Source organism: Geotrypetes seraphini, chromosome 2 (assembly GCF_902459505.1).
Source record: "Geotrypetes seraphini chromosome 2, aGeoSer1.1, whole genome shotgun sequence".
NCBI classification, from domain to species: Eukaryota; Metazoa; Chordata; class Amphibia; order Gymnophiona; family Dermophiidae; genus Geotrypetes; species Geotrypetes seraphini.
The window spans coordinates 88,983,716-89,010,640 of NC_047085.1; the positions used below are offsets into that span (position 1 = coordinate 88,983,716).

The window sequence follows — 26,925 nt, forward strand, 5'->3', positions numbered from 1 at the left end:
CTTCTAGCATCTGGCTCACCTGCCTGTCCTTCCCTTTCTTTCCTGCTGTGGGTTTTTCTTTCCGTTTTCATCCCCTTGGCCCAGAATCCTTTTCCCTTTCACTCCCTCCTTCCAATTTCAGCCGGGAACACGAGCGATCGCATGGTCCCCGCAGCCACCACTCGCCTGCCCAATCGATCCTACTGTTTAGCCAGCTCTCTCCCTTCGCCTCATCTTAGTTTGTAGGTTTTGTTTTTCGGCGACATGCACGCTTTCCCAAAGAGCCGCGCACGCGCAGCTGCTCAGTGTTCAATCTTCTGCTCTGCTGCAACTTCCTGTTTCCGGTTGCGTCAGAGCAGAAGATCGAAACTGAACAGCGGGGACCGGGGGAGTCTCATGGGAGCGCGTGCAGGACCCGGCCTGAGGCCTAATCAGTGTCTGCACCATACGGCACACCAGGCAACATCTCGCGGCACACTAACACTGATATAGATCATTAACTAATTTAAAAAGGCTGCTACTATTGATTGATACATTACCAAGTACTGATTTAAACTATTGAACTGCTCAAAGGAGGGTTGGACCTTTTGTTGAACTTATTGCAATTTGTGAGTTTTCTACTTTAAACACTGCCACATTGTGCTGCCCCAGGATTTGTTTTTATAATAATAATAATAACAGCTTATATACCGCAATACCATGAAGTTCTCTGCGGTTTACAAAAGATTAAGCAAAGGTACAAATTGACTGATTTCAAGAGGGGAAGAAGAAAGAGAAGTAATTAGACAGGAAATTCATTGTTGAGGAGAAAAGTGATCAAAAGGACAGTAGGTCGCTATTGAGGGGAAAGAGATAAGTGGATCAGTTGTCAAGATGTTTTAGGAACAGGTGTGTTTTTAGACGTTTCCTAAATTCCTCATAAGTAGAGGGTGAAAGTAATTGTTCTAGGTCTTTACCCCATGATGCTGCTTGGTGTGAGAGAAGGAATTCATGGTGTGGTTTGTTTTTTACAGTTACCTACTCACATCTCTTCTATCTGATATGACTTTCCTATTAAACATAGAAATATGATAGCAGATAAAGGCCAAATGGTCCATCCAGTCTGCCCATCCACAGTTGTTGAAAGACTATAATCATACATATAAGAACATAAGGATAGCCTTACTGGGTCAAACCAATGGTCCATCAAGCCCAGTAGCCTGTTCTCATGGTGGCCAGTCCAGGTCCCTAGTACCTGGCCAAACCCAAGGAGTAGCAACATTCTATGCTACCAATCCAGGGCAAGCAGTGGCTTCTCCCATGTCTTTCTCAATAACAGATTATGGACTTTTCCACCAGGAAATTGTCCAAACCTTTCTTAAAACCAGCTACGCTTTCCACTCTTACCACAACACTCTGGCAATGCGTCTTTTTTCTCCACCAAGAATTGTGTATTTTGACCCCTCTAGGATATAGATTTGTGTGTATATATGTGGAATACCGTAGTCCCCATATGTATGTTCTAGAGCAGTGGTTCCCAACCCTGCCAGTCAGGTTTTCAGGATAGCCCTAATGAATATGCATGGAACAGATCTGAATGCCTGTCATCTCCATTATATGCAAATCATTCTCATGCATATTCATTAGGGTTATCCCAAAAATCTAACTGGCTGGTGATCATCCAGGGCAGGGTTGGGAACCACTATTCTAGAGTTTTAAATGTATATATCCTGGCTTTTAAATTGGGTTTAGATGTTTATCCAATATAAGTATCTAAATGCCAGTTCATGCACATCTAAAACTCGAATAGCACTCCTAAAATAAGTACTTGAAACCACTGTGCAGGGCAAAGAGCAGTAGTTGCAGGCAGTGAGAGGCACCAGAGAGACAGAGTGAAGCCTTCACTCATTTTTCTCTTCCCCATATTCATGTACACCCTCACTCACCTTTCTCTCACCTCCCACCCACTTATGCCCTTAGTTTTTTTCTCTCTATCCTATGCCCCTAGCAACTCACCTTTGTTTAACCTCCCACTCAGGCCCTCACTCTCCTCTTTCCCTACCCTACCTATTTCTTTCCCTCTGCTGCCAGCACCTCTCCCCTCTCATGGCCTGTACAGTTCAAGATGAGTAAGCAGAAAAAGCAGAAATATAGACACCACCACCATGAGAGATGTATGACAGCAGGGATAGTGAATGGCCCTCCTAACCCCAGACAACTGGGAAACACACACACACCACCCAGTTGAGTGGTCAAAAAGTGGTCAAAAACCTACTCCAGCTTGCTTAATTTTAATCTGTGTATACCCCACACAATTTTAGCCATTTTTCATGTAACTAGTTTTAATGCATACTTTATTAAAACATTCTTCCTTATGTCCTCCAAACATACGCAAATCCCTCAATAAAATTATCAACACATTTAGAGCATGCTGAAAAAAAAAAACCTGTTTTCTCACATCCAACCCACCAAAAATTATGTCAATGACTGGTTCAGATTTGTCATGCTTCACATCTACTGTCACATCACAGTTTATGTTGCTGGAACGAGCTGTTTCACTGCTGATAGCATGAAGAAACTCTCTGTACAGAACAGAAAAAATAAATCAGTAATGTATGAACACCTACTTAGTAAAGCAGAGATGCAAAGTCTCACTCATATAGGAGGAGCATGTCACACTCATTTGAAGATCCTCTCACTTTCATGTTTTTGGGCCCCCTTCTCTCATTTATTAGAGCCTCAACGCCAGCATGCTGATCCTGATCACTGTTTTACTGTAAAGAGAAAAGTTTAAGGGAAACGGCAGGTGGCCCTACTAGTAGGAAGGAATATCGGCACACTTTGCTGTCTACTTTGTCTCTCTCTGCCTCATCCCAGTTCCCTGCACTTAAGACATATATTGTATATGCGGTGGAACGCATATATTTTTAGTTTCTGAATGGATGAGTTTTCAATCTGGAGAATTTACCTAGGTAACTGCTTAGTTGCCTGGGCAAATTATTTTTAAATTGTTTTCATACTGCCTCCCACTGTCTACTTTCAGAGGCATAAATGAAAAGCAAATGTAGTTTTTAAGTTGCCCCCCCCCCCTTCCCACACACACCCCAAAAGAAATGGTAAAGCTGTGACACTTAGGGGTCGTTTTACTAGCCATTTTAGTGCACGCTAAACGCTAACATGTCCATTATAGGGCTCCTCTTACGAAGCCGCATTAACAGCTTTATCGCATGCACCTTTTTAGCGCGTGCTAAACCCCGCGCTAGCCGAAAAACTACCGCCTGCTCAAGAGGCAGTAGTGGCTAGTGTGGCCGGCAAATTAGCGTGCGCTATTACGGGCGTTAAACTGCTAATGCGGCTTCGTAAAAGGAACCCATAGTCTATGGGCACATCAGCATTTAGCACACACTAAAATGGCTAGTGCGCCTTGGTAAAAGAGAGGGTTAGTGAATTCATGGTATAAATCTAAAAAGAAGACATTACAACTATCAACAATAAACTTGTAATAATAAAAAACTGGCTCAACACAAATAAATTGCCATTAAACCTCAAAAAAACGAAATCGATGCTTTTTTCTTGGAAAAGGGATATAGCATTAAGCACTCCGTTTTCCATCAACAACACCGAATTGGAATTGGTCACCACTATAAAAATTTTAGGCGTCTTCGTTGATGATAAACTTACCTATCATGAACATGTTGGCAATATTGTTAAATCATGTTTTTATAAATTACATTTAATTCATTCACTTGCCAAATTCCTAGAGTCTAAATCTATTAATATTTTAATACATTCCTTGGTAATATTCAAAATAGACTATTGTAACTCCCTCCTTCTTAATATCACTCAAAAAGAAAAAAGAAGGCTGCAATTAATCCAAAATATTGCCGTGAAACTGCGAAAAAATATGATCATGTTACCCCTCTGTTGATTAAATCCCATTGGCTTACGGTAAGCCACCACATTACTTTTAAATTACTGTTTTTAGTTTTTAAAGCCTTGAGTTATAATGAACCACAATTTATTAATAGGTGGTTAATCCCATACAGCACTTCATGATCTCTCCGCTCGACTTCCCACAATCTTCTTTCCGTTCCCTCAATGAAAGTTATAGGAATTAGAAGGCACAACATGTTTTCTGTAATGGCCCCCCCAATCATGGAACCTTCTACCTCAATACATTAGAGAATTAAAAGATTTAACCTTATTTAAAAAAAACCTTAAACATATCTTTTTAAAGATGCATATGATTCCTAGCTTTCTAATTAACAATTTTTATTTAAGTAGCCAAAATTACCCCTCCCCCCCTTTTTTGTTCATTCCTTTTATGTTCTTCTTTCTCTCCTATTTAAACATTGTAACTTTCTCCCCATTTTCCCCCACAATTCTTGTAAGTTTTAACCCACAATATAAAAGTCATTTTGTACGTCAGCACTAATATTTTATCTGTACATTTATATTATGTTGTACATTGCTTAGCAATCTAAATAAGCGATTCATTAAGAACGAATGAACTTGAACTTGATCTATCAGAAAAATCTCATTCTTTGACCTTTAATCTCACTCTTTCGGATGGTCTATCCTCAGGGTATCTGCTACAGCTCAACACCAACCATATAGTAGTTAACACCGATCTATCATTAAGATTATGAGCCTACTTCACATACAAATCATAGATGACAGATTAGCAGAATAAAATGACATAACTACGGTAACGTCTGATAGTTAACAAAGAGCAAGTATACATCCAACTACCTCTTGTCAGTCAACATTCTCCTGCATATCACCTTAGATCCAACCCAAAACAGTACATTTTCAACACAACCAACGTAGCTGGGGAATCCTATAACTGGGAGCGATATTCAAACGTTTTTAGGAAGGGGCTCTAGAAAGTAAAGAGCCCCGAACCCGGCCATATGGGCAGGGAAATCTTCTCCATCCTGTGACCTTCTCGGCACGAACACCAGCGTTCAAATTCTTACCGTGTGGTGCTCACGTTAGACTCGAAGGGGCAGAACCGGATTGAAATATTCTTCACTGCTTTCAGCAGCACTTTCGCCTTGGACGCAGCCATCTTGCTCTGCTAAACTGATCCTTTCACCTTTTCGACTGGTGGCCAATGAGGCACTAGAACTACAATTCGCATACAACACATCTCCGAAAAAACCCGCTGACTAAAGCAATGCTTCGCGCATGGGACGATGGGAATCCTAGTCCCACATTCTGGAAAGTTGCGTTAGGCCTCTGCTACGTATATCGGAAGTGACTTTCGTTCATCCCCATAATGTTATTGTGCTGTTGACTTCTTGTTTTAATACTGTTTCTGGAAATTTGAAGGCAATAGAATGTGGCTAAGAAGGAACATATTCTTGTTGGGGGAAAATTGAATCTAGTTTGTGAAATCTTCCAAAAGAGAGATGTTAATCCCATGAGAAAATCAATATTTTAGATTAGTGACTGTTAAAATAAGAAAGTACAGTGCACCTGGTAGAATATGAAAATCTTTGTGCAATACAATAGTGGACTGTAAAAGGTTCTGTACTAAGGGTAATTTTCATTAGGGACTATGAAATTGGTATAATTTTCAAGGGAGATGGCCAAAAATTGGCATTTTGTTCTTAGGAAAATATTTGTGAGAGCTGAATGAAACAAGGAAAGTGAAATACTTGTACCTATTTTTTTTTTTTTTAACTTATATTGAACTTGGGTTTAGAAAGGCGAGTAACCAAAGTTAAATCCAAGATGACAAAGATGCAGAAAAGAAAGTGGTGGTAAAGCAAAGCACGTGATAAGGCATATACATAAAAAAGGACATGTAGAGGGGGTATTATAAGAATGAGTGGAGCAAGAACGCGTGCATACAGGAGACTATGGGGGGGGAAACCCAGACATGCTACACAAACAATCACATAGCTAGGGTACATTTCAAAGCCATGCTGGTGCTTGAGGTTCTTAAGGCTACTGGTAAGGCCTTGTGGTTAGACATTGAAATGGGGTAAGAACTATTTATGCTGTATGATAGGCTAATCAGTTAATATGATTTTATTTAATGTTATTGTAGTTGGTTTACTAGTAGTTTTGTAAACCGCTTAATACATCATAATAATAATAATAATAACTTTATTCTTCTATACCGCCACAATCTTGCGACTTCTAGGCAGTTTTCAATCAAGAGTGCTGGACATTCAGCGAAATACAATAAGTAGATATTCAGAGGAAATACAGAGATCAGAGACCTCAGGAGGCAATAGTATAGAAATACAATTTGCCGAGCGAAAATGTAATATATACATTTTAGTAGGTAATGTCCGACAGGACCTGTTGGAGATAAATAGCAACATAAAGTTACGATAAGATGAAGATAACAGATTATATTTATAACAGTGCTGTAAGTTCAGGTGGAATAGGGAGGGAGAGGGAGTGCGGGTCAATTGTTTAGGTATTTCTGGAACAGGTATATAATAGCAGTATATCGAGGATAATAAATCCAATCCAAAAAGATTTTTAAAAGTTTTATAGTTGTGTTATAATTTATTTTGAGTATATTATAAATCACTTCTCTTTTCTAGGTGTAGGTAATTATGATGGTATATATCTTCCGTCACCAGGAACTTCAGATCTGGGGAAGAGCTCCCAGCAAGAAACTAGGAAGACTGCATGAGTCTGAAGACAGAGAGCAGCCTTGAAGAGAATAATGGCTGATCATTTGCATATGAATTTGCATACTGAAAAGATGCCCTTTTGAGGGATTAAAAGGAACCCAAAAGGGGAAGAAGACTCAATATCCTAAGAGTCAATATCGTGAGTCTGGAGAAAGAGAATAAAGGAAGTCCCAACACTTTATAAAAGGAATGGTAGTTTCATCCTAAAGGGACTAACTAACAAGACACCCAGGACAAGTTGCCTGAGAAAAGTGAGAGCTATCAGCTCTAAAGGTGATCCTCGTAGATGAATGCTGGCAAAGTATCCTGATGTGACCGGTAGTGACCAGCGTGACCCGCGGTGACTCAAAGTGACCAGAAGTGAGCCAAGTGACCAGGGTGATCAGAGGTGACCAGATGGGACCTCCCGATCCTTGCTAGAGTCTGGATCATGACAGGAATTAAGATGTGGCAATACTGTATTACTAAATACACAGGGGTGCAAAGAAGGAAGATGACAAAACCTGCTGAAATTTTCCAGTGTGCGGAAATGGCCAAAAAAGCAAAAGGATGTTAGGAATTATTAGGAAAGGGATTGGACATAAAACCAAGAATATTATAATTCTTCTGTATCGCTCCATGGCGCATCCCCATCTTTAGTATTGTGTTCAGTTCTGGTTGCCATATCTCAAAAAAGATATAGCAGAATTAGAAAAGGTTCAAAGAAGAGCGACCAAAATGATTAAAGGGATGGAACTCCTTTCATATGAGGAAAGGCTAAAGAGGTTAGGGCTCTTCAGCTTTGAAAAGACACAGCTGAGAAGGGATATGATTGAGGTCTACAAAATCCTGAGTGATGTAGAATGGGTAAAAGTGAGTGAATAGATGTATTTATTTATTCACTTTTCTATACCGTTCTCCCAGAAGAGCTCAGAATGGTTAAATGAATTTATTCTGGTACTCAAGCATTTTTCCCTGTCTGTCTCAGTGGGCTCATAGGCTATCTAATGTACCTGGGGAAGTTTGACAAGGTTGTCAAAATAGAGTTTACAAAGCATGGTAAAAATTTAATATGACAAAATATGGTATGGTGATACATAGCATGGCGAGCATATTTCAGCAAAACATAGCATGATAATAGTATTACAGAGCATGGCTAGCATAGTATGACTAACAAAATGGTTAGACAAGCATGCATGATGAAACAGCATAGAAGACAAGAAACGGCAACATTGTGTGGCAACCATGGTATGAGAGATTGTAGCAGGACTAACATAGTACGGCAATAAAGTATGATAAATATGGTTTACAGTAAAGTATAGTAGGATAAGGATGGCGAACAGCGTGATATAGTGTGGTAGAATATTGGTTAACAAACATGACATGGTCAGACATAGAATGAAGCACATCAATGTTTGAGACTTGAGGCAGTGGAGAGTCGAGCCCTTTATCAACAGGTCCATGGAATTTGGGTCCGCGCACTTTCATAGAGGATCAGGGGAAGAGGTGAATTTTATTGCCTTCCTGAAGGTCAGTAGACCTAGTGATCTTATACGGGTAGGTAGTTTGTTCCAGAGACACAGTATGTAGTGCAAGTTAGATCTTTTTTGGGCATTCTCAAGGTGGATTGCGCATCCTGAGGGAATGCATAATTGCTTTTCTTCTTGTGAGCAAAGCGGTCGATTCGGGGCGTAGGGTGGAAGTTTGGAGGCCATATAGGCTGGTATCATAGAAACATAGAAGATGATGGCAGAAAAAGGCTACAGCCCATCAAGTCTGCCTACCCACCCCCTGTCTATGCCCTAATGACCCAATTTCCTTATCTTGACCCTCGTAGGAATCCCACATGGATATCCCATTTATTCTTACAATCTGGCACGCTGTCTGCCTCGATCACCTGCACTGGAAGCTTTTTCCAATGATCAACCACTCTCTCTGTAAAGAAATACTTTCTGGTGTTGCCATGAAATTTTCCGCCCATGAGTTTGAGCGGGTGCCCTCTTGTGGCCGAGGGTCCCTTGAGAAAGAAAATATCATCTTCCACTTCGACCCGTCCCGTGAGGTACTTAAATGTTTCGATCATGTCACCCCTCTCCCTACGTTCCTCGAGAGTGTAGAGCTGCAATTTGTTCAGTCTCTCTTCGTACGAGAGACCCTTGAGCCCCGAGATCATCCTGGTGGCCGTCCGCTGAACCGATTCAATTCTGTGCACATCTTTACTGTAATGTGGCCTCCAGAATTGCACACAGTACTCCAGATGAGGTCTCACCATGGCCCTGTACAACGGCATTATGACTTCAGGCTTTTGGCTGACGAAACTTCTATTGATACAACCCAATATCTGCCTTGCCTTAGATGAAGCCTTCTCCACTTGATTGGCAGTTTTCATGTCTGCACTGATGATTACTCCTAAATCTCGTTCTGCTGAAGTCCTAGTTAAAGTTTCTCCGTTCAAGAAGTACGTCCTGCATGGATTTCCGCTTCTGAGGTGCATGACCTTACATTTCTTAGCATTGAAGCCTAGCTGCCAGGTTGAGGACCAACTTTCCAATGTAAGCAGGTCCTGTGCCATATAATTCTGTAAACTGCATTCACTTACTATATTACATAGTTTGGCATCATCGGCGAATAGTGTTATTTTACCTTGAGTCTGATCCCCTATGAATATGTTGAAAAGGAGTGGACCCAGGACCGAGCCCTGCAGCACTCCACTGGTCACCTCCGATGTTTTAGAGAGGGTACCATTAACCACCACCCTCTGAAGTCTGCCACTCAGCCAATCATTGACCCATGCAGTTAGTGTCTTGCTTAGCAGCCTGCGGTGTGGGACACTGTCAAAAGCTTTACTGAAGTCCAGGTACATGACGTCCCTTCATTCAAGATCGTGTCCAATTTGCTTTTAATTAGTGTTTCCATGAGTTTGCATACTATTGATGTGAGACTCACCGGTCTATAATTCGCAGCCTCTGCCCTGCAACCCTTTTTATGCAGAGGAACGACATTAGCTAATTTCCAGTCCAGGGGAACTTTCCCCTTACTTAGGGAGAGATTGAATAGCTCAGCCAACGGTTTCGCCAGGACATCGCTCAATTCTCTGAACACTCTTGGGTGCAAATTGTCTGGTCCCATGGCTTTGTTCACCTTGAGTCTTGCCAGTTCACTGTAAACTTTCCTAATACAGAAGTCCTTAGGCCATTATTGAGATGGCTTGGGGAATTCCACTGCTTATTCCAAGGATATGCAGCTTAAAATCTGTTTTACTACTTGAGAGCTAGGTAGGTACTTGAGACACTTTTGGGAACAGGATATTGGGCTTGATGGACCTTTGGTGGTCCCAGTGTGGCAATTCTTATGTTCGTATTCATCGCTAGGAACATAAGAATTGCCGCTGCTGGGTCAGACCAGTGGTCCATCGTGCCCAGCAGTCCGCTCACGCGGTGGCCCGTAGGTCAAAGACAAGTACCCTGAGTCCAGCCTTACCTGCGTACGTTGTGGTTCAGTAGGAACTTGTCTAACTTTGTCTTGAATCCCTGGAGGGTGTTTTCCCCTATAACAGCCTCCAGAAGAGCATTCCAGTTTTCTACAACTCTCTGGGTGAAGAAGAACTTCCTTATGTTTGTACGGAATCTATCCCCCTTTAACTTTAGAGAGTGCCCTCTCGTTCTCTCTACCTTGGAGAGGGTGAACAACCTGTCTTTATCTATTAAGTCTATTCCCTTCATTATCTTGAATGTTTCAATCATGTCCCCTCTCAGTCTCCTCTTTTCAAGGGAGAAGAGGCCCAGTTTCTCTAATCTCTCACTAAACGGCAACTCTTCCAGTCCCTTAACCATTTTAGTCGCTCTTCTCTGGACCCTCTCGAGTAATACTGTGCCCTTCTTCATGTACGGCAACCAGTGCTGGATGCAGTATTCCATGTGAGAACATACCATGGCCGAGAACAGCTGCATGATAACCTTCTCCGATCTGTTCATGATCCCCTTCTTAATCATTCCTAGCATTCTGTTTGCCCTTTTCACCACTGCCGCACATTGCACGGACAGTTTCATTGACTTGTCGACCAGTACTCCCAAGTCTCTTTCCTGGGGGGTCTCTCCAAGTACTGCACCGGACATCCTGTATTCGTGTATAAGATTTTTGTTACCGACATGCATCTCCTTACACTTATCCACGTTAAACCTCATTTGCCATGTTGCGGCCCATTTCTCGAGCATGTTTATGTCACATTGCAGGTCGTCGCAATCTTTCTGCATCCTCATTACTCTGAATCGAATCTAATCTAATCCAATCCTTAGGTTTGTATACCGCATCATCTCCACGTTCGTAGAGCTCGACGCGGTTTACAGTAGGAGAAATAGGAAGGAACTACAACAGAATAACTTTGTATCATCTGCAAATTTAATCACCTTGCTCATCGTACCAATTTCCAGGTTGTTTATAAATATGTTGAAGAGCACGGGATGGAGCATGGTTGGGTTCCACTTATAGCAGCCACAGACCTGGCATAAGAGATCAATGCTGACTTACACTAGTATTCTGTAAATAAATCTTGGCCCCAAGATGCTGTTATTGAATTGATGCTCATGAACAATATCAAAGTGCCTAACTTGAGACATTGTATATCTGGATTTTCAGAAGGCGTTCGACAAAGTTCCACATGAACGACTGCTTCGGAAAATTGCATGCCATAGAATAGAGGGTGAAATATTCACGTGGATTAAAAACTGTCTGAAGCATAGGAAACAGAGAGTGGGGGTAAATGGACAATTCTCAGACTGGAAGAGCGTCACCAGTGGGGTGCCGCAGGGCTCAGTGCTTGGACCTGTGCTCTTCAACATCTTTATAGATGATCTGGACATTGGTACAACGAGTGAGGTGATTAAATTTGTGGACGATATGAAATTATACAGAGTAGTGAAAACACGGGATTGCAAAGATCTGCAACGTGACAATCAAGCTTGAGAAATGGGCATTGACATGACAGATGAGGTTCCAATGTGGATAAGTGCAAAGTGATGCATGTCGGGAAGAAAAATCTCATGCACAAATACAGGATGTCCGGGGTGGTACTTGGAGAGACCTCCCAGGAAAGAGACTTGGGAGTTCTGATCGACAAGTCCATGAAGCCATCTGCACAATGCGCTGTGGCGGCGCCATCTGCACAATGCACTGTGGTGACGAATGCTAGGAATGATCAAGAAGGGGATCACGAACAGATCAGAGAAGGTTATCATGCCGCTGCACTGGGCCATGGTGCGCCCTCACCTGGAGTACTGCATCCAGCACTGGTCACCGTACATGAAGGACACGGTACTACTCGATAGGATCCAGAGAAAAGTGACTAAAATAGTTAAGGGGATGGAGGTGTTGCCATACAGTGAGAGATTGGAGAAGCTGGGCCTCTTCTCCCTTGAAAAGAGGAGACTGCGAGGGAACATGATTGAAACATTCAAAATACTGAAGGGAATAGACTTAGTAGATAAAGGCAGGTTGTTCACCCTCTCCAAGGTAGGGAGAACGAAAAGACACTCTCTAAAGTTGAAAGGGGAAAGATTCCGTAGAAACGTAAGGAAATTTTTCTTCACCCAGAGAGCGGTAGAAAATTGGAACACTCTTCCAGAGTCTGTTATAGGGGAAAACACCCTCCAGGGTTTGAAGACAAAGTTGGACAAGTTCATGCTAAACTGGTGAGACTGGACTCATTTGGAGCACTGGTCTTGACCTTGGGGCCGCCGCGTAAGCAGACTGCCGAGCAAGATGGACCATTGGTCTGACCCAGCAGCGGCAAGTCTTATGTTCTTATGCCACTACTGTCCCCATTTGTTAGCAGCAGGTACAGCATCCTGTATGGGTTTCTTTATCAGTTGTTGGAACAGTTTTCCCTGGAGAATGCAAGATCTTCCTACTTGTGTATGACACTACAGCCTGGATGTGCCCAGCTCAAACTCTCTCTCCCTCCCCCTGTCTACCCCAAGGTCCGCATCTCCCTATCTCCCTTACCAAGGTCCAACTCTCTCCCCCTCCCCTCAGGTACAAATCTCTCCCCACCTCCAGGTCCATCTCAATCTCTCTCCCTCAGATCCAACTCTCTCCCTCTAGCCCCAGGTTCACCTCTCTTAATTCTCTCCCTATTTCTCCCCCCTCTGCATGGTTTGGCATCTCTCCTTCCTGGACCCGACTGACGACCATTGCTCCCTGCACCAGCACCCAGCTTAACTTTCCAAGCCAGTCTTTGGCCCTGCAGCCAGCAGTAGTCCTACTGAAAGGCTGCCTTCACTGGACCTTTCCCTCTGATCCAGCCCACCCCTTTCTGATGTAACTTCCTGTTTTCAGAAAGGAGGGCCGGGTCAGAGGGAAAAGTCCAGAGCAAGCCGCAGGCAGCTCTTCAATAAGGCAGTGTTGAAGACTGGCTTGGAAAAATAAACCGGGTACCAGTGTGGGGGCACTGAGGCAGCAAGCCGTGGTCGGATCCAGGAGAGGAGGGGAGGGAAGGGAAGGGGAGAGGAGGAAGGCAGGCAGAAGGGCTGCACATGATTAATTATTAATCATGATTAACCTGCAACCCTAATCCAAATCAATAAATTTAACTTACCTTAATATTTTTCTTCCACATAACACCCAACGGAGGCATTCATTTTACATTTTACAATGCTGCTTCAGGGGTGAATCATTCATAAATCGTTACTTTGTAGATTGTAGCATCACAAATATGGCAGAAAAGGTGTTATACTAACTTTTACTTTATATCCACCAGAGAGGATGCTTTACCACCGATTCCACCAATCAATTAGCAATGATCTCATCACATACAATTACACCCTAGTTCTGCTTTTCTGTCGTACACTTAAGTTCTTCACCCCCTAAATTGTACCGTTCCCTCGGGTTGTTGCAGCCCAAATGCATGACTTTGCATTTCTTAGCATTAAATTTTAGCTGCCAAATTTCAGACCATTCTTCAGTCTTCACCAGGTCTTTCTTCATGTTATTCACACAATACTGGGTGTCTACTCTATTGCAGATTTTGGTATTATCTGCAAAGAGGCAAATTTTACCCAACAGCCCAGCAGAAATATCATTTATAAAAAATGTTAAAAAGAACAGGCCCAAGAACAGAACCTTGAGGCACACCACTGGTAACATCCCTTTTCTCAGAGCGATCTACATTGATCACTACCCTCTGTCACCTTCCACTCAACCAGTTCTTGACCCAGCCCGTCACTTTGGGACCCATCCCGAGGGCATTCAGTTTATTTATTAGACATCTGCGTGGAACACTGTTAAAGGCTTTGCTAAAATCTAAACACACCACATCTAGCGCACTCCCTCTATCCAATTCTTTGGTCACCCAGTCAAAGAAATTGATCAGATTTGTCTGACAAGACCTACCTCTAATGAATCCATGCTAATCATATCTTAAACTGCTGAGTCATGTTACATGGGAATAAACCACTACTACTACTTATTTCTATAGGTGTATGCAATGCTGTACGTTAGAACATTGAAGACATGATCCCTGCTCAGAAGAGTATACAATCTACTCAAAATTAAATAAACCATAAAAACTAATTGAATTAAGTTTTATGCCTTAAAATTAGCTCTTCCCATCTTGCAGATTTAGATGAAGATTTTTTAATGGTGCAAATGTTAAATTCTAAATTGAACAAGCCAGTGTAAATGCTTTAAAATAGGTGTAATATGATTCTGAAAATTGCAGCCTCTGAGTACTCTGAATTGTGAGTTCTGAACTCTTTGAAGCAGACAGGTTTAAGTATGCGGTAAACCATTTTATATTACAATGCAGTAATCCAACATTAAAGTAAGTAGTGCATGAATTAAGTTTTATAAACTCCAGTGAGATAAAATGAGGTCATGGCTGTGGAATCATGTACTAATGATAAAATACCTACCTAGCTACCAAGTAATTTTACCCAACTTAAGACCAGAAGTAAAAAAAAAAAAACCCCCCCCCCCCCCCAAAAAAAACAACAAAAAACAACACACCCTAAATTCTGGACTTTTGATTTTATGGGTAGAACATTTCCTTTCACGTAATGTATATGGAATAGTCTTCCAGTAGAGGTGGTGGAGACAACTGTGTCTGAATTTGTTTATTTATTTGTTGAATTCATTTTCTATCCTGTTCTCCCCAGTGAGCTCAGAATGGATTACAGTTGAGTGTGTGGTTAGAGCTACAGCCTCAGCACCCTGAGGTTGTGGGTTCAAATCCCACACTGCTCCTTGTGACTCTTGGGAAATCACTTAATCCTCTCACCAAAAGGCTATGCAACTGAAAAAACTGAAATGACAACACTGCTGGATTAGTGCTTGTAGTGGAAAGGAGAAAAAGCCTCAGAATCCTTTTAGGGAAGAGCCTTTCTCTAACTTGAGAGGGCATTTCACACCATTGACAGAAAACCTCCTTCCACTCCTCATACTGTTAGCCACACCGTTAGTAGCACTCAAACAGCACAGATCATCATTAGTATATAAATCACTGTTGGTGTAAGTTAAAGTAATGCCTCAAGTACAATTGGTATGAACTGTAGACCTCCACTCCAGCTCAGGATATGTCCAGGCAAAGCTCCTACCCCAAAACCAACGATAGCCCAACCGTTTCGCCTCACAGCTGCGTCAGGGAAAAGAAGAGGTAGAGCTTTTTAATTTGGCACAAACGTGATGTGTGGCCCATTCCAAGTTACTTAATCCCCCATTGCTTCAGGTACATTAGATAGACTGTGAGCCCACCGGGACAGATAGGAAAAAATGCTTGAGTACCTGAATGTAAACCACTTAGGCTATAAGTGGTATTAAAATAAATAAATATAGTCAAGATAGTTTCAAGAAAGCATGGGATGGGCACATGGGATTCTTAGGGAGAGGGAGGAGATAGTGGATGCTGCAAATAGGCAGCCTGGATGGGCTATTTAGTCTTTATCTGCTGTTTTATTTAAAGATTGTCCAAACTGAGATATCATCCCTATTCATGATCTCTAATGTAATAGGGTTCAGTTTCAATGAATTTTCATTCAGCCTGATATTAACAGAATTTAAACAGACATCCATTCCACATATAAAACTGGACATCATAAGTGTAATAATAACAAGTAGAAACAAACAGAGATTAATGAAGGAAGATAAAGACTATATGGACTGTCCAGTATGCCCATTCATGCCATCTCCTATCCCTTCCTCTCCCTTAAAGATTCTATGTACTTGTCCCAAGCTTTCATGACTTCAGATACAGTTTTCATCACCACATTCATCAGAAGACTTCCATGAATTCACCACCCTGTCAAAGAAAAAGTATTTCCTCAGGTTAATCCTAAGTCAGTCTGCTTTCAATCTCATCCTATACCCCCTCATTCCAGAAAGTTCTTTCAATTGAGCCTCCTGTATATTTATGTCACAGAGGGATTTGACCATCTCTTATCATAACTCCCCTCTTCCAAATTTCTTCCAGAATGTACATATTGAGATCTTTAAGTGTGTCCCCCATACACTTTGGACTGAATTCTATAAATGATTCCATAAAATCAGTCCCAACCTTGCCTAACTGTAGGTGTGACTATTTGCACCAACTAAACCCTGTTGTAAATCCTCACACCTACATTAGGTGTGGATCTCCCTTATTCTATAGCAGAAATTACAGGAATGAACCCGATCCACTCATAACCCACCCATGGCTAATCCCCCATTTGGGATCTGTATGTACAATATATGCATGAATCTGAACATAAATATGTGCACATAACTTTCAACTGATTCCAGTTAGCACAGATAATTGATTGTTAGAACCTAATTATTAGCCATCTAATAGGTTCATTATTCAATTAAATTGCACAAGTAAACTGGGCATGTACCTAAATTTGCTTTTGCAAATTTTAGCAGCATTTTATGGAATTCGGGAATTTATGATGAAGACCAGGAACCATTTTAGTAGCTGCCCTCTGGACTGACTCCATCCTGTTTATATCTTTTTGAGAGTGCTCTAAATGAGGTCTCGGAGGCTTATACAGAGGCATTATCACTTCCTTTTTCTTGCTGACGATGCCTCTCCTTATGCAACCTAGTATCCTGACTTTCGCTATCACTTTTTTAACCTGTTTGGCCAACTTAAGATCACCACAGTCACCTTCAAGTCCTGCTTCTTATTAGTGGACAAACGTACTTCATCCCCCTAAACTGCACCACTCCCTAATGTTTTTGCAGTCCAAATATTTGACCCTGTATTTTTTAGCATTAAATCTTAGCTGCCAAATTCTAGACCATGCTTCAAACTTCTCTAGGTACCTCCTCATGTTTTTTACATCAGCAAGGGTGTTTCTCCTATTGCAGGTTTAGGTTTCATCCATGAAGAGGCAAACCTTACCTGGCAACCATTTAGCAATATCATTTAAAAAAATGTTAAAAAGGTCTGGCCCAAGAACCGAACCTTGCAGCACACCACTGATAACATTCCATTCCTCAGAGTGAGTTCCATTTACCATTAAGGGCCAACCAAATTTCAGTTTTGGTTTGGCTTGAAATTCAACTTGAGCATGGGTATTGGACGCCAGCGCACTCATAAAGCTGCAGTTGCCAAATACACTGCTAGCTTTCACTCAAGGTGTGAAAAATAACAAAAACATGGAAAATGACGCATAACGTAAGGTTCACCAAAATATAATTTTATTGCTTTTATTTTTCCATCATGGACCTCAAAAGCTAGTTGCGTTAGCGGGAGGTCGTTATAGTTGCCAAAATGCTGACCTTCTGATAACGAACTCAACTCGATACTTCGAAGTTCCCCAATATATACCTTCAGTCCAGTGTGACATCATTGGCCGTGGGCCAATCCAAACTAACAGAGGTGGTCTTTAAATTTAGACAAAGAAAATTCCTCTACATGTTTAAAAGTTTCAGAAATCATATTTGTTTTGTTTACATTCATTTCTGAATATACATTAACATTTTATTACATATTCAATATTCTTTTTGTCCTTTTCAAAAAGGTATATTAAGAGAACCTGCATTTGTTAAGTGCTGAGAAATTCTCAGCTCTCCCTGTCATTACAATAAAGGAGAATGAGGGGCTGTTTCCCCCCCCTCCCCCCTTCTCTCTGAGCTGACAGCTTCAAATTTCACTGATACTCACACAGAAGCCTTCCTATGCTGGAGACTGCTGCAGTGTCTCTGACTCTAATTATTTCCAGATGCTGTGTTCAGGATTTTTTTCTTAGTGTTCTTTTTATAAACACTTTCATTTTAAGTACCCCTTCTTTTACAAATCCATTCATATCACCACATATTTAGGGGCCCCTCCATTCATTCAGACCATGTATTTCATTCATATTTAATGCATGTTATATCTCAGTTTGGAATATGAAATCTAATATACTTTTCCTAACCAGCCTAAGGCACATCTGGTATCAATTAGAACCACGAGGCTAGAAGCAGGAAAACCCTGAACAAAGGCTAGGGACATAGGCTGAACCCAAAATGGAGTAAAGCCAAGCAGAAGATACAGAAAGAAAGATTACAAAATGGAGTCCATGTATATCCTGATTTCCTTTATGATCTAGCCTAATAGCAAAGTACATAAAACAAATATTATTATGCTTTTCCTTAATATTAATCTGTAGTGTGTTTTTCTGGTCTTGGCTACATCCATATTCAGATTTTTATTCACCAATTTTTCGTATGCTTCTATTGGGTGTGGCCTTAACTAACACATATGCTTGTATCTAACTAGAGTTACCCAGAATCATACGAAAATCAGGCGCTTTTGTAGAAAAATTCCACAAAATACTGCACTTTCATGTCCTGACGTCCATTCCATTACCGTTCCATAGATATCACCCCCTACTGGCCACGAGCCACTACTCCTCAAACTTTAGCCTTGTTTTGGTTTCAGCCAAAAATGCCAATGTATTTTCAGCTGAAACCAAAAATCCCACTGACCAAAAGTGGGCCCCACTCAGCACCCCCCTCCCCCAAGTCTTCCTTTGAAACCCTAGTTTCCTAGTTGTCTTAGGGCAGGAGCTATCTCCCAGGTGCTCTTGCTATAATACAAAGAGGAATAATTTGTGCCAATTAGCAAAGAATACATCCTACCACCCTGACGCGACGAATAGCGAAACACTGGCTTGCCAACGTCGGAGGAAGGCACTTAGGATGCCTCACACTGCTCTCACAGGCAGTTTGATTCTTGAAACAAGATCAGCAACGGTGTTTACTTAACAAGATAAGTTATCACCGCCTGAACTATTAACTCTATAGATATGAATGGATTAAAATGTTAAAGCATAGAACTGTGTCTCAATTTAAGCCTGAGTTCAACTACGATCTTTGAGATTTAAAAGTAACTTTGTTCAAAGAGTATTTTTTTTAAGCTGGTGAGGTTCTTACCCTATCTAGTCTGTCAGCAAGATTCATTCTGGCTGAAGATGGGGATCTGAGGCTTTTTCCTCCTTGCTGAAGTGTAACACATGAAACAAGATTAAAATTTATATTTAATGTGACATAAAGGAGTAGGCATTTTATTATATTGAATTTAAAGGAACCTACTCCATCTGCATTATTCTGATAGTGCGAACCCCACTATTTACCCTTCTCCATTGAGAATATTGATCTACTCTCTGTTTTCTCTCTTTCAACCAGTTATCAGTTCCTAAAGGTCATTACCTCCTATCCCATGACTTTCTAATTTCCTCAGAAGTCTTTGATGAGGTACTTTGTCAAATGCCTTTTGAAAATCCAAATACACAATATCACCTGGCTCACCTTTATCCACATGCTCATGAAGGCCCTTGCTGGAAAAGGAGTTCTTCAATTGCAGATTAGTTGGGAGCACATGGCATCTTGGATATAAAGGAGCAATAAGCCAGCAAGGTGTGTTTCAGAATGTCCAGGGGTGATCCAAAAAAGGAGGAGCTTAGATGAATCTCCCCTTTTTATGGATTATAGGGACTTAAGATAAACTAAATCTTAGGCTTATATACCGCATCTTCTCTATAAAAATAGAGCTTGGCACGCTTTACAGAAATTAAGAAAAAATACAATAGGAATTAAGGATGATAAAGAGGGAAGCACAGTTTCTGATTTTTAAAAAAAGCCAAGTTTTCAAATGTTTTTGGAATAATTGAAAGGAGCTCAATTCACGCAACTGGACAGGAAAATTATTCCGGAGCTCAGTAATTTAAAAAGAGACTTCTCTAGTTTGCCAGTATAGATAACGCCTTTCAGCATAGGAAAAAATAATTTGAGTTTTTGAGTAGGTTTGGTAATCTCAGATCTTGTAAAGTTCCAAGATAGAGGAAGGAAGGAAGGAAAGATGCCATACAAGATCTTAAATGTAAAGCAGGCACATTTAAAGTAGACTCTAGAAATAATTGGAAGTCAATGAAGTTTTAGCAGAAGCGGAGACATGATCCAATTACAACTCAGTCATAGTGGCCAATCATGACTCAGGAGCTGTGGCCAATCACCAACTCAGGAATATTGTCAAATCCCAAATTAGGAATTCAATTCAAACTTATTTCTGCTTTGTCTAGATGATGTCATCTGGTTTGCTTTCTGGCTGGGCAGAGCATTGATTGAATTTTAATAGGGTCATTGTCTGGGAAGTTTCAGGTACTTTTATCTTATCTCAGTTTTAAATGGCTTAGGCTCTGAGTCTTTTGTTCTATACCAGCCTTTGTTTGCTGTCAGTATTTTGGAGAATAGAATTCAGTTTAACACTCCTGTACCTTCTATTATGGTGCATATCTTTACTTAATACCTTTTGTTTCAGGCTTGCAATAGTTTGAGGAAGATGACCTAGGTTCATTCAGAGTTCCAGGTCAGAAAATACACTTTAGTTCAAGCAATATTTTATAATTACTAAATTCAGCAAAATGTAATCATATCATGCTACACTGCCACTTCTGGTTCTGCAGTCAAAACGGTTGCCGTGACTTCCCTCAGCAGCCTTTCAAGACTGATGTAGACGTAGTGGCAGCCATTTTTGCATTGGATATACATGGCAGGAGCGACATGGATCAGTTCTGGCTATGCAAGTTCCAGTCTTTTTGGCTGCTGCAACCTCCTATGGCAGTCTTATGAACCCAGATGCATGATCCTACTTTTTTTTTAGCATTAAATCTTTGGTGCCAAGTTATAGACCTTTCTTCAAGCTTTGCTAGGTCTCTCCTCATGTTAATCATACTATCAGCAGTGTCTAACATATTGCAGTTTTGTGTAGAGATATTTAATTTTTCACTTACCTAAGGGCTTATATTTACCTGGGGCCTTTAATCATTCTGCTCCCAAAATTCTAGTTAAAGCCCTTTTCAGTAGGTTAGCCAGTCTGCTGATAGGTGGTCACAATCTCTGCTCAGCAGCCCTCAGAAAATCATCTCATGGTCCAGGGAGCGAAAATGCTCTTGATGACACCATCTGTGTAGCTATGCATTTATCTCCAAGATGTGATCTTCTCTGCCTTGGCCTTTATCCATGTCAGGGAGGATTGATGACACCACCACCTGTGTATTCCCTCTAAGTACATGTCTCACATACACAAAACACACCAGTTCTATCTCAGATATTCAACAGCTCACACAGTTGTTGCTTCACATTCACCCAGGTACCTCCCACTGGCATGTGTCTTACTTGTTGGTACTGTTAGATGCCCTGAGTTTTGCTGAATGCACATATTTCTACAAGACTGTGCTTTTATTTCCCTTGTTCATAAATGATTGTCTTAACATTGTTCTGTGGTTCTTTTGATCCTGATCAAATTAGTACAGCAGAGTTTAAAAGCATCAGTTGAGCACATGATTTGCAAATGACTGCTACCTTGGCATTATACCCTCAATTATGAAACCACAGGAGACATTACACAACTGGAGAATTGATTATTAACACAACAAAGCCCCAAATTATGCCTTGCAATAACACAAGATGAAACCTAAATATTTATCAAGCCAGAAATAAGCAACTATTTTCTTAGCTGTTTGGTACTTGATAGCACCTAAAAGACTAGAAAATTTCCCCTTGATTTCTGTTATTCACGTCCAGGAAGGGTGGTTGGGAGGGTATGGGAGGGGGGTGATATATATTTATTATATCATTTGATTGTATTGAGTGCTGATTATTGTATTATTTGTTTGCTTATCTGTTGCACTTACTGTTGGCTTTTGAAAATGAATAAAGATTTTAAAAAAGGAAAGGAAAATGTAAAAAAAAAAAAAAAAAAAGAATAAATTGCTGTTAGGTTTCAGTGACGTACTTGGGTGTTTACTATGGGTAAATGTAGCACCTTACAATTTTTGATGGGATTGTTTTTCTGAAATATGCATTACTCAGCATCACTTTTTCATGGTGTACTGTGATGATACAGACAAGCGACAACAAAGGAGACCAGATGGTGCTCAATCCTTTTTATTGAAGGGCATAGAAAAAATACAGGGACAGATTTTTCAAATTAAGGGGATCAACAAGTACAAGGAGGCACTCAGAGAAACTGAAAGGGGAGAAGTTTAGAACAAACGTTAGGAAGTTCTTTTTCACACAGAGGGTGGTGGATACATGGAACGCGCTACCGGAGGATGTGATAAAACAGGAGCACGCTACAGGGGTTCAAAGAAGCTTTGGATAGGTACTTGGAAGACAAAGGGATTGAGGGGTACAGATAAGAGTAGAGGTAGATTATAGGGATGGGATTAGAGGTAAATTAATCAGGGATCACTGTTCAGGCACTAGGCTTGATGGGCCGCCGCGGGAGCGGACTGCTGAGCAAGATGGACCTCTGGTCTGACTCAGCGGGGGCAACTTCTTATGTTCTTATTTGATGACAGACTCGACACAAATGTGTTGTGGCCCAAGAAGGCCTGCCTCAGGAGTCTTGCTGTTAAATCATGATAGAAAAAATATATTGAGCCATATGCTCAATTATTGCAATGAGTTCTCTTGAAGAATAGCATGCCGAAAGCTGGCAGCGAGAACAGCGAAACCACGTACCAATGAAAATGAAATTTTCGGCATGGTGTTCTTCAAGAGAACTCATTGCAATAATTGAGCATATGGATCAATATGTTTTTTTCTATCATGATTTAACAGCAAGACTCTTGAGCCAGGCCTTCTTGGGCCAAAACACGTTCATTGTCGAGTTATCAAATAAAAAGGACTGAACACCATCTGGTCTCCTTCGTTGTTGTTTTTCTCACTGTTGTAAAGGCATTTTCTCCCGATTGTTTTCTGTACAGTGATGATACCTCAGTTACCCTCTCCTTTACTAATGCATAGTGCAGGTTTTAGCACCAGCAGGGCCGGAAACTGCTCCGACACTCATAGGAATTCTATGAGCGTCGGAGCAGTTACTGCCACTATCGGCGTCAAAACCCGCACTAAGCACATAGGGCTTTAAACTAGGTAAGTTGGGGGAGGGTACATACTTATATCCCAGAGCAGTAAGAAACCACCCTGAGGAGGCAGGTCACACCCACACTTCTGGGTCTAAAGTAGGTACAAATGATATCCACGATAAGTCGGGGAATATTATCAATGATAATTTAAGAGATAAACAATCAAATAAGGGAATCTCTTCACAGATATGGAGGGCTATGTATGTTAATGCACACAGCTTGGGCAATAAAATTCTAGAATTGGAGACTGAAATAATAAACACCGATTTGGACGTGATAGCGATATCCGAAACCTGGTTCACGGACTCACATGGGTGGGATATGGTAATACCAGGCTACAACTTGCTTCGTTGCGACAGAGAGGGTAAATCGGGAGGAGGGGTAGCACTGTACACTAAGGAAAGCATCAAAACTACCAGAATCACAGATGTTAGATACACCGGGGAATCCCTCTGGGTGAACCTAGCCAGAGGGTTTGAAAAATGCCTATACCTTGGTGTGATATACAGACCTCCCAGGCAACAGGAAGGGTTTAATAGAGGACATAGAGAACATCACACTGCGCGGGGACACAGTAATGCTAGGAGACTTCAACATGCCTGATGCAGATTGGAGCACACTCTCCGCGACTACATGTAGCAGCAAAATAATTTTAACCTCCATAAAGGGTGCACGTCTCAAGCAAATGGTATTGGAGCCAACCAGGGACCAGGCGATACTAGACCAACGGAGATAGCGTCTCGGAAGTCTCAGTAGGTGATACACTGGCCTCCAGCGACCATAATATGGTATGGCTCAACCTCAAGAAAGGTTTCTCTAAGTCAAACACAGCAACGAGGGTTCTCAACTTTAGAGGCACAGACTTCAACCGCATGGGAGATTTTGTCCATCAAGAGCTACATAAACAAGCAAAAGCTGACAATGTGGAGGATATGTGGTTGACTATGAAGTCCATCCTACAGGAAGCAACAACCCGCTACATAAGAACAGTAAGTAAACGCAGGAGAAACAAAAAACCCCAATGGTTTAGCAAAGAATTTCAGACCTAGTCAAAAAGAAAAAAGAAGCATTCAACACCTACAAACAAGAGGCAAAAGAGGACTATCTAGATTCTAGACAAATCTAGAGCTGTCAAAAAAGTAGTCAGAGAGGCCAAAACACGAATGGAGGTAACTCTAGCACGGAACATTAAGAAAGGGGATAAATCTTTCTTTAGCTATATTAGTGACAGGAAAAGAAACAAAGATGGGATTGAACGCCTGAAGCAATCAGACGGTAACTTTGTAGAAACAGATTCTGCCAAGGCAAAACTACTAAACGAATATTTCTGCTCAGTCTTCACATGTGAAGCACCGGGAGATGGTCCACAGCTTCAGACGGGAGATAACCAAAAAGACCCGTTTCAGGATTTCGAATTTACGCCCAGTGACGTCTACAACGAACTAACAAGACTCAAGGTAAACAAAGCCATGGGACCGGACAACCTACACCCCAAGGTGCTCAGGGAGTTAAGGGAGGTCCTGGCGGAACCATTATCTGTGCTTTTCAATCTTTTCCTACACACAGGAAGAGTCCCCTTGGACTGGAAAACCGCCAACATAATCCCACTCCACAAAAAGGGCTGCAGGACAGAGACAGCAAACTACAGACCAGTGAGTCTCATGTCTATAGTGTGTAAGCTCATGGAAACACTAATCAAACGGAATCTTGACACATTCCTAGATGAGGAAAAATCTACGTGATCCCCACCAACACGGGTTCCCCAGGGCAGATCCTGCCAATCCAATCTTATTAGCTTTTTTGACTGGGTTACTAGACAACTGGATGCCGGAGAGTCACTGGACGTGGTATATTTGGACTTCAGTAAAGCCTTTGATAGCGTCCCACACCGAAGGTTATTGAACAAGCTGAAATCAATAGGAGTGTTCCCGCTAAGCTGCGCTGGGGTGCGCTGACGCACAAAATATTACCTCGCAGCGCACAAGTTTCTCGTCACAGCGCACACAGTGTAGAGCACAGTTCTTCAACCGCCGGTCCGCAAACAAAATCTTGCCGGTCCGCGAAGGATTCGGTCCCCGCCGCAACGAAAGGCCGGCGTCAGCTGACTTGCAACTTCCTGTTGCAGTCGCTGTGCCGGGACTCCTGCCTTAGCCGGGACTCCTGCCTTCCACCGCGTTTGCCTCCTGCCTTGTCTCCGCACCTCCAGACCAGCAGCGGCAGCTGTGTATGCTTTTAACTTCGGCACAGAGCTGCCCCTAATCAATAGTTTAGCGCGGTTTCATAAGGCAGCCTCGGGGCCTTTGCTAGGCCGGCCCACATCGCATCATCGAAGCGGGCCGGCTATCAAAGGCCCCGAGGCTGCCTTATGAAACCGCGCTAAACTATTGATTAGGGGCAGCTCTGTGCCGAAGTTAAAAGCATACACAGCTGCCGCTGCTGGTCTGAACTCTTGGGCCGCTGAAGGAGGGCAAAAAGCAGCTGTCCTGTAGGTTTCCCTTCCTCTCGCCTTTACAGGTTCCTTTTTTCCACCTTTTTTTTTTTTCCTTCAAACGGCAACGGGCCCCAGCATCGACATCAATCAAGTAAGTTCCACTGTCAATCAAGCGGTTCTGCTCGGCCAAAGCTTCCCCTGTGACATGAGCCACCCTCAGGGGAAAGAAAGTGACCCACAAAGGTGAGGGGAAGGGGGGCAGATGATGGAAGTTGGGGGGGGGGGGGAGAGAGAGAGAGAAGGGGCAGATGATGGAATGGAGGAGATGAGAGAGAGAGAGAGAGAAGGGGACAGATGATGGAAGTGAGAAGAAGGGAGAGAGAGCAGAAGGCAGATGGATGTCAGTTGAGAAGGGAGAGCAGATGCTGAATGGAAGTGGGGAAAGAACACATACTGGATGGAAGGAGGAGATAAATAAAGGGGGAAGAAAATAGTAAGATAATGGAGGGGTGAGGGAAAGGGGTGACAAGCTGTGTGTAGACACAGTGAAAAGAGGGAAACGGGACTAAATAGTAAGAAAGAATTTAATTTAGATGGAGGCAGAAAATAGAGAAGGAAGACCAGAGAAGAAAAGGGAAGAGAGAGCAGAGAATGATCAGATCTGAGTGGAGGAAATGAGAAGAGAGATATGCTAAAAACCACAGGGGGGAGGGAAGGATAGAGATGCCAGACCATGAGGGGAACAGAAGGAAGATGATGGATGCTAGACCAAATTGGGGGGTGGGGGGGGGGCAGGAGGAGGGATGGCAGGGAAAGACAGACAGTGAATGGAAGGGGCAGATGCTGGACTGAAGAGACAGAGAAGGTTATCATGCTGCTGTACCAGGCCATGGTACGCCCTCACCTGGAGTACTGCGTCCAGCACTGGTACTTTAAGAAGGACACGGTACTACTCGAAAGGATCCAGAGAAGAGCAACTAAAATGGTTAAGGGGCTGGAGGAGTTGCCGTACAGCGAAAGATTAGAGAAACTGGGCCTCTTCTCCCTTGAGCAGAGGAGATTGAGAGGGGACATGATAGAAACATTCAAGGTACTGAAGGGAATAGACTTAGTAGCTAAGGCAGGGAGAACGAGAGGGCACTCTCTAAAGTTGAAAGGGGATAGATTCCATACAAACGTAAGGAAGTTCTGTGGTAGAAAGCAACATATTTATTTGACTCATAACTTGCTGGCGCCCGATATTTTTAGCTCACAGTGAAAAAAGTTTGCTCACAACACCCGCCCGCTTAGAGGGAACACTGAATTTGGGAGACACTTTAACTACATGGGTTGGAGACTGGCTGAACGGTAGACTACAGAGGGTGGTGGTGAACGGTACCCCATCAGAAGCGTCGAGTGTGCTTAGTGGAGTGCCGCAGGGCTCAGTCTTGGGCCCGATTCTATTCAACTTATTCATAAGAGACATGACGCAAGGACTTAGGGGAAAGGTATCACTGTTTGCCGCCGCCGCCAAAAT

At 42.1% G+C, this 26,925-nt stretch overlaps 1 protein-coding gene across 2 annotated transcripts in view; it reads right to left on the minus strand.

Moving 5' to 3' along the window:
• MRPL53 (mitochondrial ribosomal protein L53) overlaps positions 1-26,925 on the minus strand; it is a 65,724-nt gene that overhangs the window by 20,312 nt on the left and 18,487 nt on the right. Inside the window, exons 1-2 of one of the 2 annotated variants that reach the window (XM_033929533.1) lie at positions 4,938-5,108; positions 2,428-2,540 (exon numbers count right to left, since the gene is read on the minus strand). In XM_033929533.1, coding sequence (XP_033785424.1) covers positions 2,428-2,540; positions 4,938-5,029 — 205 coding nt within the window. In that variant the 5' untranslated portion in view covers positions 5,030-5,108. Of the gene's footprint in view, positions 1-2,427; positions 2,541-4,937; positions 5,109-26,925 lie in introns of those variants that run through there. The other variant, XM_033929534.1, reaches the window with a different exon arrangement.